The 14,731-nt window shown below is 39.7% G+C and overlaps 1 protein-coding gene across 1 annotated transcript in view; it reads left to right on the top strand.

Moving 5' to 3' along the window:
• Positions 1-13,942, top strand: part of LOC130688878 (serine/arginine repetitive matrix protein 1-like) — a 39,126-nt gene extending 25,184 nt beyond the window's left edge. The window contains exons 9-21 of the mRNA XM_057511896.2: positions 2,428-2,516; positions 3,860-3,923; positions 6,127-6,460; positions 8,236-8,329; positions 8,423-8,602; positions 9,035-9,208; positions 9,322-9,651; positions 9,828-10,088; positions 11,132-11,359; positions 11,691-12,149; positions 12,228-12,825; positions 13,222-13,349; positions 13,622-13,942. Coding sequence (XP_057367879.1) covers positions 2,428-2,516; positions 3,860-3,923; positions 6,127-6,460; positions 8,236-8,329; positions 8,423-8,602; positions 9,035-9,208; positions 9,322-9,651; positions 9,828-10,088; positions 11,132-11,359; positions 11,691-12,149; positions 12,228-12,825; positions 13,222-13,349; positions 13,622-13,637 — 2,955 coding nt within the window. The 3' untranslated portion in view covers positions 13,638-13,942. The remainder of the gene's footprint in view (positions 1-2,427; positions 2,517-3,859; positions 3,924-6,126; positions 6,461-8,235; positions 8,330-8,422; positions 8,603-9,034; positions 9,209-9,321; positions 9,652-9,827; positions 10,089-11,131; positions 11,360-11,690; positions 12,150-12,227; positions 12,826-13,221; positions 13,350-13,621) is intronic.
• The last annotated feature ends 789 nt before the right edge of the window (positions 13,943-14,731 follow it).

The following is a 14,731-nucleotide window of genomic DNA, read 5'->3' as shown; positions in this document are numbered from 1 at the left end:
AAAAAAAAAAAAAAATAGTAATAATAATAAATACAAAAACGGAATGAAAGAAGTCAAAGAATGAATTCAACGTGAGACGACGCTCACTGACGTCCCTCAGGCAGTGAAATCAGATCTGCCAAGGTTTTTCGTATTGTTTTCTTCGTTTTTTTTTTTTTTTTTTTTGTTTTGTTTGTTATGTATGTGTGTTTGTTCTCCTATATACACGCGTTATAGATGACACACACACACACACATAAACCCACCTGTCGGACGTAGGAGGGAGGCCGTGAGCTCGTTTTTCTTTTCTAAGAAATTGTGACTCTTTTTTTTTTTCCTTTTTGAAAATTTCTCAACGAAGTAGGGGAGCAAACAAAACAACAAAAAAAAAAACAAACATGAAATGTACACAAATGAAAATTCAATTGTCTGGCTGTCTGACTTGGCTGCACTACCATTTTATGTTCTGTGCCTTTTCTCTTCTAGAAAACAAAACAAAACGAAAAGAGAGAGAGAGAGAGAGAGACAACGTTCGGGTAGCATTTCTCTTTGAATGCTGCACTCACAGTCGTCAAAAAAAAAAAAAAAGTGGCATATTATGTAGACAGTCGTAGACAACCGTGCACGCACAGGTCCCTCTAGTTCATTGTTGTTTCGCCCTCTTTTTTTTTTTTTCTCGTTGTTTTCTCCTGAAAACGACACAAAAATATTTGCTGTTTTTATTATCCATAGAACCCCAAACGAAAAAAAAAAAAAAAACGTCCAGCATTCCAGAAAAAGAAAGAACAATATTTATTTATTTTTTTTTTTTTCTAAATGGAAAAAAGTCGAACACAATTTACTCTCAACAGTCGTCATTTTATATATTGCCTCCCCCCCTTCATCCGGGGGGGGGGAGAGTTTGGAAATGTTGTAGAACTACATAGCCTAGTATTTATAGAGGGGTATATACCACTTTGATACTAATGCTACCCTCTCTTCTGCGTGTCTAATGCCGATGAAAGTCAAGAATTTTTTTTTTTTTTGAAAGAACAAGTTTTCCCTACGTGTAGCAATGAAGGTGTCTAGAGGGGGGGGGGAGGCTAAGGTAAAGCGATAATTTACAGCGTGTCGAATGAGTCGCCCTGAAATATATATATATATAAAAAAAAGAGAGGGAATTTTTTTTTTTTTTTACTATGGCGAGGGGGGCCATTCTTACCTGTTGAGAACCTCTAAATAAAAAGATAGGAAACATCAACTGAGCAGAGAGGGTTGGAATAGTTTTTACTGTTTGCACCCCCTCTCTACCTTATTTTATTTTATTTTATTTTTTTTTTAAAGAAAAACTGTTGGCGCCTTTTTTTATTATTTGATTTTGAATTTGTATTTTTTTTTTTTTTTTTTGTTGTTGTCTTCTTTTGTTCACGACGAGGTGAAACAAGTTGCGAGTTAGTTATGCACGTAGATCGTGAACACGGCCATTTTTTATTTTTTTTTTTTTTTTTTTTAGTTTTCAATGTGTTAAAAGGTGCTCCGAAGTGGATGGCCACGTCCACTTTCGTTGGGCCGGTTGATGTTTTTTTTTTTTTTTTTTCGCCCGTCCGCCCGACAAACATGGCGCCTCCCTCCCATGAGCCGCCGCTAGTTACGTTTTCTTTTTTTTTTTTTTTCTTTTTTTTTTTTGTGCGTGATTTCGTGTAGTATTCATGCGAGTACATGATGGATTCGACATCAACAGTTGCAAACGACGGTCATTATTTATTCAGCATTTTTCTTTTCTTTTCTTTTCCGTTCGGGAACAGAAGGTGGATGAGGAAAAAAAAAAATAGAGATTGGCGGGGCAATTCGCATTCATTAAAAAGAAAAAAATGTACAACTTTTTCCGTACACAAATGCACGAAGAAAAAAAAAAAAAAAAAAAAAAAAGACTCAAAGTAAATAAATAAACCGACAGTGTCCGCCCAGCCAATCAAAGTCTCCCCTTTCGTCTGATGCCGCAACCCGCCATTAATATTCAAAAAAAAAAAAAAAAAAAAAAAAAAAAAAAAGAGTCGTCGGTGTTTGTGTGACGGACGTCCTTCTTCTTTTTTTTTTTTTTTTTTTTTTTTTTCACTTCTTACGTCCACGTAAAAATGAAAAATACGTAACCATTTATAATTTTTCCATCTCGACATTTAATAAAACACATTTTCGAAAAAAAAAAAAAAAAAAATGTCGTATGGAAAATGACATTTTCAGAATCTGCCCCTTTTTTTCATGTGTTTGTTTAATTTCTTTTTTTTTTTTTTTTTTTTTTTGCCAAACAAACTTTTCCTTTTTTTTTTTTTTTTTTTTTTTCCTTCTTCTTCTTAACTTCTGACTTTTAGCAGGTGGTCAATAACCATCATTTCTTTTCCTTTTTTTTTTTTTTTCTCAACGTGTATAATTCTTTTCTCTCTCTCTCTCTCTCTCTCTTCGTGTTTTTAGGGAGAAGATACGGTTGAATATTTCCTCGGCCTCACACCAAGCGGTATCATCGTTCTACGCAACAAGACTAAAGTGGGCAATTATTTCTGGTGAGTCCCTGTCCTTCTCCCGTTTTTTTTTTTTTTTTTTTTTTTATAGATATTTCCGTGTTGGTCGGCAATGAAGATACGCAAAAAAAAAAAAAAAAAAAAGAAAGAAAAGAAAATGTTTGGTCCCTTTTTTTTTTTTTTTGTAACAAATTTGTGTCGAAAGAAGAAAATTTCGTCTTTTTCCTCGGGCTACTTTTCCCGATAGTTAAACGCCAAACAATGGCTACGAAACGACGATGCCAAACGAGCCCATTTTGGATTTCATTAGACGACGGAGAACGTTGTTAAAAGTTACGCACCTTTTTTCCGTTTCGTTCTTTTGTATCTCTTTGGAAAAAAAAAAAAAAAAAATGGGGGTGGCCTTTTGCGTCTCGCACGTCCATCGCGATCTATTGAAAGTTTCTTAAAAAAGAACCGCGACGTTTATCTCGACAAAAACGTTGCAAATCTACGATTTTTTAAAAGAAATAGACGTTCGTTTTTTGAGAGTCAATTTGAAACTATCGCAAGCCCAAAAGTTTGAATTTTTAAACTAGAAGAGAACGAAGTTAAATTAATTTTCAACAATGATAGGTGATGTTAATGGGCATTGAGCGTGCCTGTCCTCCATTTTTTTTTTTTTTTTTTTTTTTTTTTATTCAAGAATTTTACTCAGACGAAAGAGACTCGCTTGAGCGCCACCCGTCGCCGTCATTGCTTGCTCCAGTAGCTCGGCGTTCAAGCAATCACGAGCGCCAGTTTCTCAAGCTGATTGTTGATGAACGGCATCATGTAAATTCGTCTAGAAAGTTGTTAGCTTGATAAAGAAAAGAAGAAGAAGAAAAAAAAAACAAAATTCCAAGTAAATGAGTATGACGAAACGTGCCCTATTGAGATTCGCAAGCGATTGCATCACAACGAGAAGATGAATGGCGGCGAGGTGAACTCCCTAACATTAAGATATGCAAATTTTGCTATGTAATTTTCCAATAACGACAGGGGCCAACAACAACAAAAAATTACCTCTTTTTTTGTGTGTGTGTGTGTTGTTGTTGTTGCCACTATGTGGCAGTTATGGCACTCCTCGCTCATGGTCATACATCTTGTTGTGTCTTGTCTTCTCCGCAAAAACGGAATAATCAAAGAGACTTTTTAATTTGTTTGTGTTAATTCATCTTTTTTTTTTTTTTGTTCATTGTTTTTAAATGCATGATTCGTAGATATCCGACAGCAAACGCAATTCAAATGTATTTGTTTATTTTTTGTCCCTCGCTTTATCGTGCAAATTGAGTTGATTCGCGGTGATGATGATGTTTGACAAGCTCATTTGTTTATCTTGTTTCGTTTTTACTCAATTTGCACAGGCCGCGAATCAGCAAGATCCAGTTCAAGGGCCGCTACTTCATGCTGCGCGTCCGCGACAAGAGCGTGAGTCACTTTTACACACACATTCCCCATATTTATTGGCCATTTTCATCCTTTCTTTTTTCTTTTCTTTTCTTTTTTTTCTTTTTTTTTTTTTTCGCGCTCTGACGTTTGTGCTACGCGTGAATGCGTATAATGTTGCAACATCTTTTTATAGTCAGAAGACTAATATTTGGTTATATTGGCAGATTGGGCTCTTTATAATGGCTATTGGCTCCAGCTATGTTAGTCGATTTATTCGATTTCTTTTCAAATGGGACAGACAGTTATGACTGGGCTCGCCGTACCTGTGTGGGCATTCGATTCGGGCATTAACTCAACAAGGATTCTTTCTTTTTCCTTTCCCATTTCTCTTTACCTCCCAAGTAAAAAAAAAAAAAACAACAAAATTTTGAAAATACCTTCAGTATAAAAATGTCGTTTGTTAGCTCTGTCTCTTACCTTTAAGTTGACCAGTAGAAAGAAGCTTGATGCGGACTTGGGTAATAAAATACGTGTGGGTCTACGGGTACACACGTCTGTACACAATATATTATTTTCGTACACAAAAAACGGAAAATTAAGTGTTGCCTTATAGTAATAGTTATGCAGTGTTGTACCACTTGGCCCCGTACGACCCTGTCCAGCTCATAAATTCCGCGTACATATTGGCTACGGCGCCGATGAGACATTCAAACTCCGTAGTCTAAAACAAATTGCATTTTCTCGTCGCATTTTCTGTGAACTTTTAGCGTAGGCCGACATCGAAAACGTTGCACTTTTTAAGAGAAATCGTATTGGGGTTGGAAGGGAAAAAAAAAAAAAAGACAGAATCTTAAGAAGAAGATAAAATGTGCCACACACAAAGAGCGGAGGAATTGAATGCGAGACGAGGATCGATTAGCATCTCCCTGTTGGAAAAAGGGGGGGGGGGGACAAAAAAAAAAAAAATTAGAAAAACTGTACACAAGGAAAAGATGGAGAGCGATTTGCAACAGGCAACTAACAACAATTTGAAACGTTAAAAAAAAAAAGTCATTTTTAACGTTTAATGTTTTCGTTGTTAAAAATTAAAAAAAAAAGGGACAAGAAAATAAGGGAAAACTGGAGAAGGTGTCCACTGGAATTACTGGACGTGTTTTGTTTTCTCTTCTCCCTTTTTTTTTTTTTTTTTTTTTTCAATTTTGAATTTGAAGCAGCGCACAATGACGCAGATGTCCGACCTGGTCGTTTATAAAATAGTTTTTTTTTGTTTAACGATTTTTCTCTTTTTCTGGAACATTTTTTTTTTTTTCTTTCTCGGGACAAGAGTGTTACAGTGTTGATAATGATGATGACGATAATGACGCTGGGGTAATTGAAGTCATTAAAGAGGGGAGGAACGTTCCGATTGCAGCGGTAGATTGTCATTCCAGGCAACGGACCCCTTTCTCCCCCCCCCCCGTCATTTCTCTTTTGCTCTGGTGCCTTTGCTCTTGTTCATTTTTTTTTTTTTTTTTCGTCCCTCTTCTTCAGCCCTCATCATCGCTTTCTTTCTTTCTTTTTTTTTTTTCTTTTTTCATTCATTCCCTCTCTCCTTGGAGCGTCCAGGTCTGCGGTCGGTTGGTCGCATCGTCTAATGGCCCACTCACGGAGCATTTTCTAGTAACAACACGCGGAAACCCCATTTTCTTCGCCGTTCATTCTCCATTCTCTCTCTCTCTCATCTTTTTTCTTTCATTTCTTTTTTTCTTTTTTTTCCTTACCGTTTTCTCGGTCGGTGATTTAATTACCCCGTGACACGCAGCGGGAGAGAAGGCGGGTTTCAGGACTGTACATAAACCTTAGAAGTTAACTTGTAAACGCTCGCAGCAGCGTCAGCGTGCAACAGTGTACAGCAAACGAAGAAGAAGAAGAAGAAGAAGGAAAAAATGTGTTTCTATATGCGTAGTTGCATCTATTTTTTTTTATTTTTTTTTTCGTCCAAATAAAGCATAGCTTAACGGCTGGAAATTAGCACCGTGGATGTAGAAAGTTGTTGGCGTTTGGATGATGAGAGCCGTTATTAATGGCGAATGGAACCTTGTATTGTTGGTTCCTTTTTTTTTTTCTTTTTTTTCTACGCCTCTCAATCTTTACTGCGTTTCATTTCTACTTATCATTGTGATTACGTTTTTCTTTTGCTCATGTTGTTTGCAATATTGATTTATTTAATAATTTTTTTTTTTTTTTTTTTTTTTTTGAATAGAATGACGAGAATACGTTCGGCTTCGAGACGCCGTCAAAGAGCGCCTGCAAATCGCTGTACAAATGTTGTTCGCAACACTTGGCCTTCTTCCGTCTTGTCCAAATGTCGGGACCGCTACTGACGTCCGCGTCGACCTCCACCATCGGCGGGACTAGCACCAACGGCAATCAAAATAGCCTTAACAGCATCGGTAGCAAATTTCTGAAACTGAGCGGAGCCGCTGCGCCGACGTCGTTCAACGGCCAACAGGAATCTCAAAACAATTCCCCCCCGCAGTTCCGGCGGATGCCATCGCGGCGCCACCAACGAAGAATCGTCGACGGAGCCAGTCACCGTAAGTTTTTGTTCCCATATCCATTTTATTTATTTTTTTTTTTTTTTAAGGTTCCCTTTCGCTCTTTCTCTCTTGAAAATTCCTTTTCAAATTTTTTTTTTTTTTTTTTTTTTCGGTCGACCTCTCCTTCATCCATTATTCATTTCTCTTCCCTCCCCCCCCCCTCCCCCTTTCAATCTTTCAGAAGGCTATACCTATAAACACATATAATCATGCACCTTTTTCTTTTTCTTTCTTTTTTTTTTTTTTTTTTTTTGCATCTTGGTCTTTGGGTTCTTTTGTTTTTTTTTTTTTTTTCGGTTTGGAGGCTTGCCTTTCTGTTCATTTGGCCAAAACTGATGATATCTATTTTGTTTTCGTTTTGTTTCTTGTTCCATGTTTTTTTTTTTTTTTTTTTGTTTTTTTGGCCCCCTTGTTGTTGTCTATTAAGTTGGTTGTTTGTTTTCCGCTGTCTTTGCTTGTTACACTGGCGGAGGTGGTCGGCCGAAGCTGGAAACTAGCGGCTCCTTATCTCCTATCCTACATGTTCTCCTTGGGATTCGGGACCTGGAGTAGAGAAAGAGAATTGAAAAACTCTGGGATGTCAGTTCCGTAATAGGATTAGCATAGGAGAGTCGGTAAATGAAAACAAGACAATAGGAACAACAACAACAACCGACACACACACACACAACAAAAAAAATGATAATGTCGGAGCATCTCGGGAGGGGAGCCTCGTAGAGAGGTAAAAATAATGCCGAGGTCAGGCAGTGAGCATATCATCATCATCATTCGCCGGCAGCGCAGCCTTCCTATAAGTTTGTCTGGTACATATACTCCAACTAGACGTCGGACTGACTGAAGAAAAAAAAAAAACATGACACATTTTGTTTTTTTGTTTTTTTTTTTCTTTACAACATATACAAAACACAAACGCATAACGAATGGTGAGAACAAGAGATCGAACGCCTTATAGTCCCTTCTCTCCAATTATCAATGCGACCGAACGGCCGGCCCCGACCCGGCAATTAGTCGGCCCAACGGAAGAAAAGTCCGCCTTATTTGGAAATTCGCTGACAATGCAGAACGCAACGACTAAATAAGAAGGAAAAAAGTTCAAGGAAAAGACAGACATATACACGCAAAAAAAAAAAAAAAAAGAAGAAGAAGAAGAACGTGTGTTATGCATACGCCAATGTACGTTGACACGACGAGATAACCTCTACGGAGCAACAATGAAAAGCGTAGTGAAGTGGAGGATACAATAAGAAATTGCCAAAATAAGTTAACTTTTTTTTTTTTTCTTTTGCGTTTTGACGAGGGGGAGTGTGTAAAAGGGATGGGAACCTGATTTGTTTTCACCGAAAAAGAAAATGTTGAAGCCACCGACAAGCGATAACCATATGGGGAAATGTTGACGAATGTACTGGGTGTCCTTGTTGCTGCGAAAAAGAAGGTGACTCAAGCCGGCGCAATTGCCTACCGTGAATCGGCTCTTTTCTCTACAACACTTTGTGATCGCCTTCTTCATTTTTTTTTTTTTTTTTTTTTTTTTTTATTTTTAAGTCAAACCTTCGTGATTTATTTAAATTTCTTTTTTTTTTTCAGCCCAATGCGTGCTAACTCGGCATGTCATTTGTTATCTAAAAATTTTGTTTAAAATGTGAATGGCTATCGCGCGAAATTTTCTGTGCAAACTTGAGAAAGGCTCGAGACTGAAAAGAGGCGCCGTTGTTTAATCAAGAGAGAACTTGCTTTGTTAAATATTTGGATTTGTTCGTTTGTCTTCTTTTTAGCGGCGCCCCCTCCGATGGACGAGTGCAGTACGAGCGATAGCGACAAGACCTTGGACGTCGCATCAACGGCTAACTTACTTTCACCCTATCATTCGTAAGTTTGAACTGTTATTAGTCGGGGAGATGGTCTAATCCATTTATTGATTTGTTTATTTATTTATTTTTCAAACAAATTTTGGACAATCAGGAAAATTGGCGAAGCGAAGCAACCCGTGCTGGCTGGCGGGGGAAATGGGGTAGACAACTGGACGGAAGCGTCCTCGGTGCGCTCGCGTCGTAGCCGCAGCCGAAGCCACAGCCGCAATCGCAAAGAGAATAGACGTCCGAGCAGCGCTGATAGTAGCGTCGAATCACGATCGCACCGCAGGTATGCACTGTTTTCGCAACGCTTTATTATTATTTTTTTCATTCCTCGCCGCAAGACTTGTTTTGCCTATTTGCATAATTGGCTGCCGTGACTCTAAAAACCGAACGATAAAACAAAACAACAACAACAACAAAAAAAATGATGCGTGTTTTGTCTATGTTCCCTCTTCATAAATTCGATCTCAATATTGAAATTCGACCTGAAAAAAGGGGCGTTACCCGATAGCCGCTATTGTTTTATTTCGTTTTTCCTTTTTATGGCTAGAGCAAGTCAGTCGGAATCAATTTTTGACATTGCAGGAGCCTTGGTCTTATCTCTTTTGGCGTAGCATTTCTCAAGAAAAGTGATCCATTTTTTTTTTTTTTTTTCATTATTATTGAATTCGTCTTCTTTGGCTCCGTTTTTTTTCTTTTTTTTTTTCGCCGTAAACAGAAAGAATCATCGAAGTCGAAGTCGACATAATTCAGACAATGAAAGTGAAGGATCACGTGTTTCAGAGTCGGACCGCAGCAATAGTCGGAGACGGAGACATCGCTCCTCCCGCGACTCGTCTGGTAGCGAGTCGGATCATCAGAGCTCGAATCGCCGTTCTCACAGGAGAAACAGGTAAATTTATTGAAATGTTTATTTTTCCTATTGGCACAGGTTTTTTTTTTTTTTTTTTTTTTTGTTTATTGAAAAATAAAATAAACTCATTTTGTGATTGAAATATCCTAAAGGCGGAGGAGTAGCCAAGGATCGACTTATGAACTCGTAGACTCGGAAGCCCAATGGCGTGAAATTCAAGAACGCCAGGGTTTAAAACAAAGCCAAACGGCCACTGTCCGTCCGGCGGCTTCCAGCACTCCTGTGCAGCAAGCACCCATTCAACAGGCGACCGTGCGCAAATCATCGACGAACGCGGCCAACGTGTCGACATCGAGCGTCAACGATTCTCTACTGGACCAATCGCACAGCGATTTGACCGCAGTGGAAACGAATTCCCAGGCCTCATCTCGTCATCGTCACCATCGTAAACATAATAATCACAGGCATCATCACAAGCACAGGTACGAGTTTTTCGGGGTGAAACCGGCTTTGAAACTCTGTCCGCTTGGTCGCGTTTATTTAACTTGAACCTTTTTCTTCTCTTCTCTTCTCTTCTCTCCTTTTTTTTTTTTATCTTTACAAATCTGTGAATATTTTTATTATTATTATTATTGTTATTATTCGTATTATGATTTAGGTCGCACTCTCGCCATTCAGAGAAGAGTGTCAAGCCCTCGTTGCCCAGTGAGATCATGCCCCATCTTCAGTTCCAACTGGTAGATCCTCCAGCCGGATCCACTTCGGACCAGCTACGAGAGATTCCCTACCAGGTTGTAACCAGTCCGCAGCCCGTTTCGTCTTCTGCCCTCCACCACACGGTGGACGACAGCAATGACCACCAGAGTAAATTGGCTGACAATCTCAATCGAAAACGACATCGTGATTTACATCCCACGACGTTAGTATTATTATTTTTAATTTTTATCTGCCATTTTTTAAAAAAATGCCCACTAGGTGGCAGTCGTCTACAGTTGTACGCCATAACTGATATGATTCCGTTAATGCAGTTGACTTGACTAACTTGAAAAACAAAAACAAAAAAACTGGGATTAAGTGGTGGGACCATTTGTTAAACCGTACAACGTCCTTAATGAGATGACGTGATTATATAGCTGATTGTCTTGTTATGGTACAATGTCGTTGACCTTGTGGCCGTTTTTGCTGCCTGTGTGAGAGGCGAGCGTATTGTCCGAAAATCGACACACGGAAAAAATTGGCAATAATTCACTGGCGATTGGCTCTCGGGTGTTGCGATTTCCGACGATGCCCATTCCATATGTGGCCTCTTTGATGATGGAAAAGTTGGGAGGAGGTCAATCCTTGAAAACGGTCTGATGGAAAAGAAATATTCGCCAGGACCCCCATTTTTAGAGCTCCCCCGCCGATAGACAAACGTCTTGAAAGATAATGATAATATAACAACGCAAGGAATAGCCTCAATATATACAAGGAAAAGTCGTTGTTTCCATTCGGAATGGCCAACAGGTTTTCTCGACGGGTGAGTGATGGAGGAAAAGGAGATGTTGTGCCAATCTAAAGCCAAGGCCTCAGCCTATTGCAAGAATCGGATATAGTCTTAAACATTTTCTTTCTTCTGGCCGTGACGAGTTGAATTGGGACTTCCAAAAATAATATTTCACCTGTCCGTTTCTCAGATTGTCTGTTGATTCCCACCTCTGTAGAAAGTAGAAAGTAGATGGCAGCTTTGATGCTGCAAAACAACTGAATAACAAACGAATGGTAATGTTTTATTGAATAAGAAACGTGGGAAGTCCTTCATCTACGGATGATTCAATCGAAAAGAAACTTTCCTATCTAGCTTTATCAATTATTCATCGAATAATCTTCTATCGCCTGATGTTTTCAACTCTCATTTTAAATCACGAAAGGAACACTCCCCCCTGACATTGTACTTTTGTTTTTGTTTTTTTTCCCCATTAGGTATCCGGAGGAGAGGAAGATTATATCCGTAGACAACGACAGCCCGCCGCCGCCTTATTCACCGCCGCAAAATGTCGAAGCGCTGGCGCAGTCCCTGGCCTCGTTGAGCATCCCGCCTGTCAGTCGCTCACGCGGACGGCCGGACAGTAACACCAATAACTCATCTATTACTCACTCACGAACAGCTCGAACGGCGCCCAATGCGAATCCTCCTCCCATTGCAGCAAGGTAAAAAGGCGCACTGTCAGCATGAGTTTTCTTTATATGGTTCCATCACTTCCCTAACCGAAAATAGAAATCTGAAAAAAAAAACATGGCATTCTTGAGCCCCATCAAAGATGCAAGATTACGATCGACATTCCGTCTCGATGGGCATTATTTGATTGCATTGCCATTTTGGCGTGCTCTTTTTGTTTTTCTTCGAATGGAGTTAATGCCGTTCTGTTTTTTTTTTGTTTTTTTTTTCCCATTTTACGGCATGCAAAAGCCGGTTGATGAGACGGTGATAAATATTTGCAATCATCCAATTAATTTTTAAATGCCTTATTTTACCGTCCAGGCCGCCTCCAGCACCGATACCGGGACCGAAGCCCAATAAAACAACGAGGCCGCAAGGGGATTTCTCGGCTGGCCAGAAAAAATCTTCGTCTTATTCGCCTCAATACTCCGTGGCCAATAACACTTCGGCGCATCATACGGGAAACAGCGCCGTTCCCAACGGCTGCCACTATACACAGCCTGGCATTGCGCCAGGTCCCGTTGCGGCACAGCAGTACGGCAACAACACTAGCAGCATCAACCACCATAATATGCAGTATCATCATCAGGACAATCGACGAACCACATCTGGGCCGCCAGCCGTGCCACCTTCGCCAGCAAGCAATTCTTCGACGTCGTCATCGGTGTTTAACGGATTTCACTACTCGTACTCATCGCAGGCTAACGCGTCGGCCCCCATCAGCCCCCATCATGTTGGCCTGCCTTTAACTGCATTTTCGGCTAACCATTCCATGCCATCGTAAGCGAATTTTGCTTGCTATAACAGCTAACAGTCTTCATGGGATTGTAGTGTAACATGTTGGTTGGTTTGCAATAGTCCTCAGGTTCCAGCCGGTTCAATTCAACAAGCTACCAAGACTTCTGGCGCAGCCCCGATGGCCCTGCCGCGCATGAACGTACCCAGCACGCCGACTCCATCTATCCACAGCGGCAGCGGTGGTAGTAGCAACGGTTCCGTTCATTCAGCGGAGAAGAACAAAGTGTCGATGCCGCTCTCTCCTCTTGCCAACGGTGTTACGGTAACCAACCAGTTACAGCCGAATAATCTCGGTGACATGCTCTCGCGTCAGACAATGCAAACGAAATATGTCACTCGACCACAGACACCAGTCAAACCCAAGACTTTTGCCATGAACCTTACCATTACTACTACTACTACTACTACTACTACTCACCCTCATTATCCTGGTCAACCTGGGCAGTACCAACGCTTTCCTCAGCCTCAATGTCAGACTCTACCAGGCCGGGGCTACCGGTCTGGCAACACACGAATTAATAGCCAGAACTATGTGATGGACGGCAAATTTGCTATTCAACCTTCGCCGACGTTTGTTTACCCTGACCATAATCCTCCTGCCAATTGGCATGCGAGCCTACCTCGTCTGGTCCGACATCTTCCCGCAGTAGCGCAACAGGTAAGATGACTTTTAGAATTCCGTTTTGGCATTGGCACGGGTCGCTTCAGTAATCTTGAATTTTATCCAATCGTCCCCATTGCTATTTACTGCAAAAACAAGTTATGAAAATCACTTTTGCATACATTACAATAGGCAAAATACTTGTTAGAAGCGTTACATTACATTCGTGAATATGGACGATTGGGTATAGTTTTTAATGGTATGCTTGGTTGATCGTGTAATTCTATACAGTGCTTGGTGTGGCGTGTGTCAATTGGTTCCTGTTAAGCGTGTTGATTTCTTGCAATTGCTTTCGCATATCGTATTTATAGTTTTTTTTTTTTTGTTTTTGTTTTGTGTGTATCCGTGTTGGGTTGCGTTGCTTTGGCCTTGGTGTGTGGGATGCTAAATCAGAATGACAACTTGGCCGTTGGTTATCAAACGAGTTCACTACATCCGGAGAATGCGATGAATAAAAATCGACGAGCCTCCAGCCTGGAAATGATCCTCTCACCAATGGTAGAGAGCACACTACAACGAAAGTAAGTACCATCAACTATGTGGTTTGCGGAATTTGTGGCAAGTTTCCTTTTGTTTCTGGTTTCGACTACTTATCGGCATGCAATACCGCATGAAACTTCAGACATCTGTAAATTGCTTCATCTGATTAAAAACAATTAGTAGAAAATTAAATGTGAACGGAAGACGAATTTAAAATATATTGCGCTCGAGAGCATGATCGAGGCCCTGAAAATATGGATGATCTCACCGACTATATTGGAATAGCATTCATGTGTTCAATTTGTTTCTATAGGAAACGTGCGACGTGAATTTCAACACAGCGATTTTCGACGAGCTGCGAACGTTCTTGTAAACGACCATTCATCACACACTTCTTAAATGACAGTATTACTAAAAGTTAACATACGCTGTACATGTTTTCGGAATCCATTGTGAGATTTTACCATATTCAAATCTTTCGTTAGTGATACATGAACTTAGTTTCTTTTTTTTTTTTTTCATTATGCCTTTTAAGAAGATATCGTCATGTAATTTACATTTTGTTTATGTTGCTGAACTGATTGAAACGATTTCAATACACAACATGACAAGCATTTTGACTGAGATAAGCAAACGTATTGAACACTTAATCGTTTCAACTGTGTTATGGCGAGCCCAGTTTATTCGAAACAGCTGAAAAAAAGGAAAAAGAAATTGAAAACGCGTATTTATTGTGTTACCCTCTTCTTTCTCGTTCTTGTGTAGTACCTCCCGGTAGTAATCCGAGTAATGATTAACTCATAAGATATCAGTCCTACGTCAAAACGAACTTGATTTTCGACATTCTGGTTAAATTTTGAATCAAAATCATATATTCTTATAGCAATATTCAGGTTTTTGAAAAAAAAAATTTAGAAAAAGTCGGGCCTAATCTGTCGGGCTTATTTTTTGGCCCAGTTCCTCCAATATTTTTTGATAGTTCTAAAGGCAAATGAATCGATAACAAATTTTGTTGCTGGTTTTTCAAAAACGGTTGAAAAGTGGGAAGGGTATAGCCATCCCACTGACCTTACAGTTTTTGAACTAAACGTAAAAAACAAAAATTGGTGGAAAAGTCGGGCTTATTTTGTTGGGCTTATTTCTTAAACCCGCGGTATAGCGTACTGGCGCGCAAGCATTTGCTACCGTTTTTTGTGGAAAAGTCGGGCTTTATCTATCTGTCGGGCTTATTTATTTGTCGGGCTTATTTTCAGGCCCAATAGTTTGCGGAAAAAAGTAAACCACTTGGAATTATACAATAAATAACACTTTTACACGCGAAATTTAACGTTGATTTCAGAAAAGATATTGGTGTTCTTGTCAAAGCAGCTGATTTTTAAATACATTGAATATTGTGCTGCAGCTGGAATGCGCTGTACCCTAC

Source organism: Daphnia carinata, chromosome 7 (genome assembly GCF_022539665.2).
Source record: "Daphnia carinata strain CSIRO-1 chromosome 7, CSIRO_AGI_Dcar_HiC_V3, whole genome shotgun sequence".
NCBI lineage: Eukaryota > Metazoa > Arthropoda > Branchiopoda > Diplostraca > Daphniidae > Daphnia > Daphnia carinata.
This window is presented reverse-complemented; position numbering and strand designations above follow the sequence as displayed.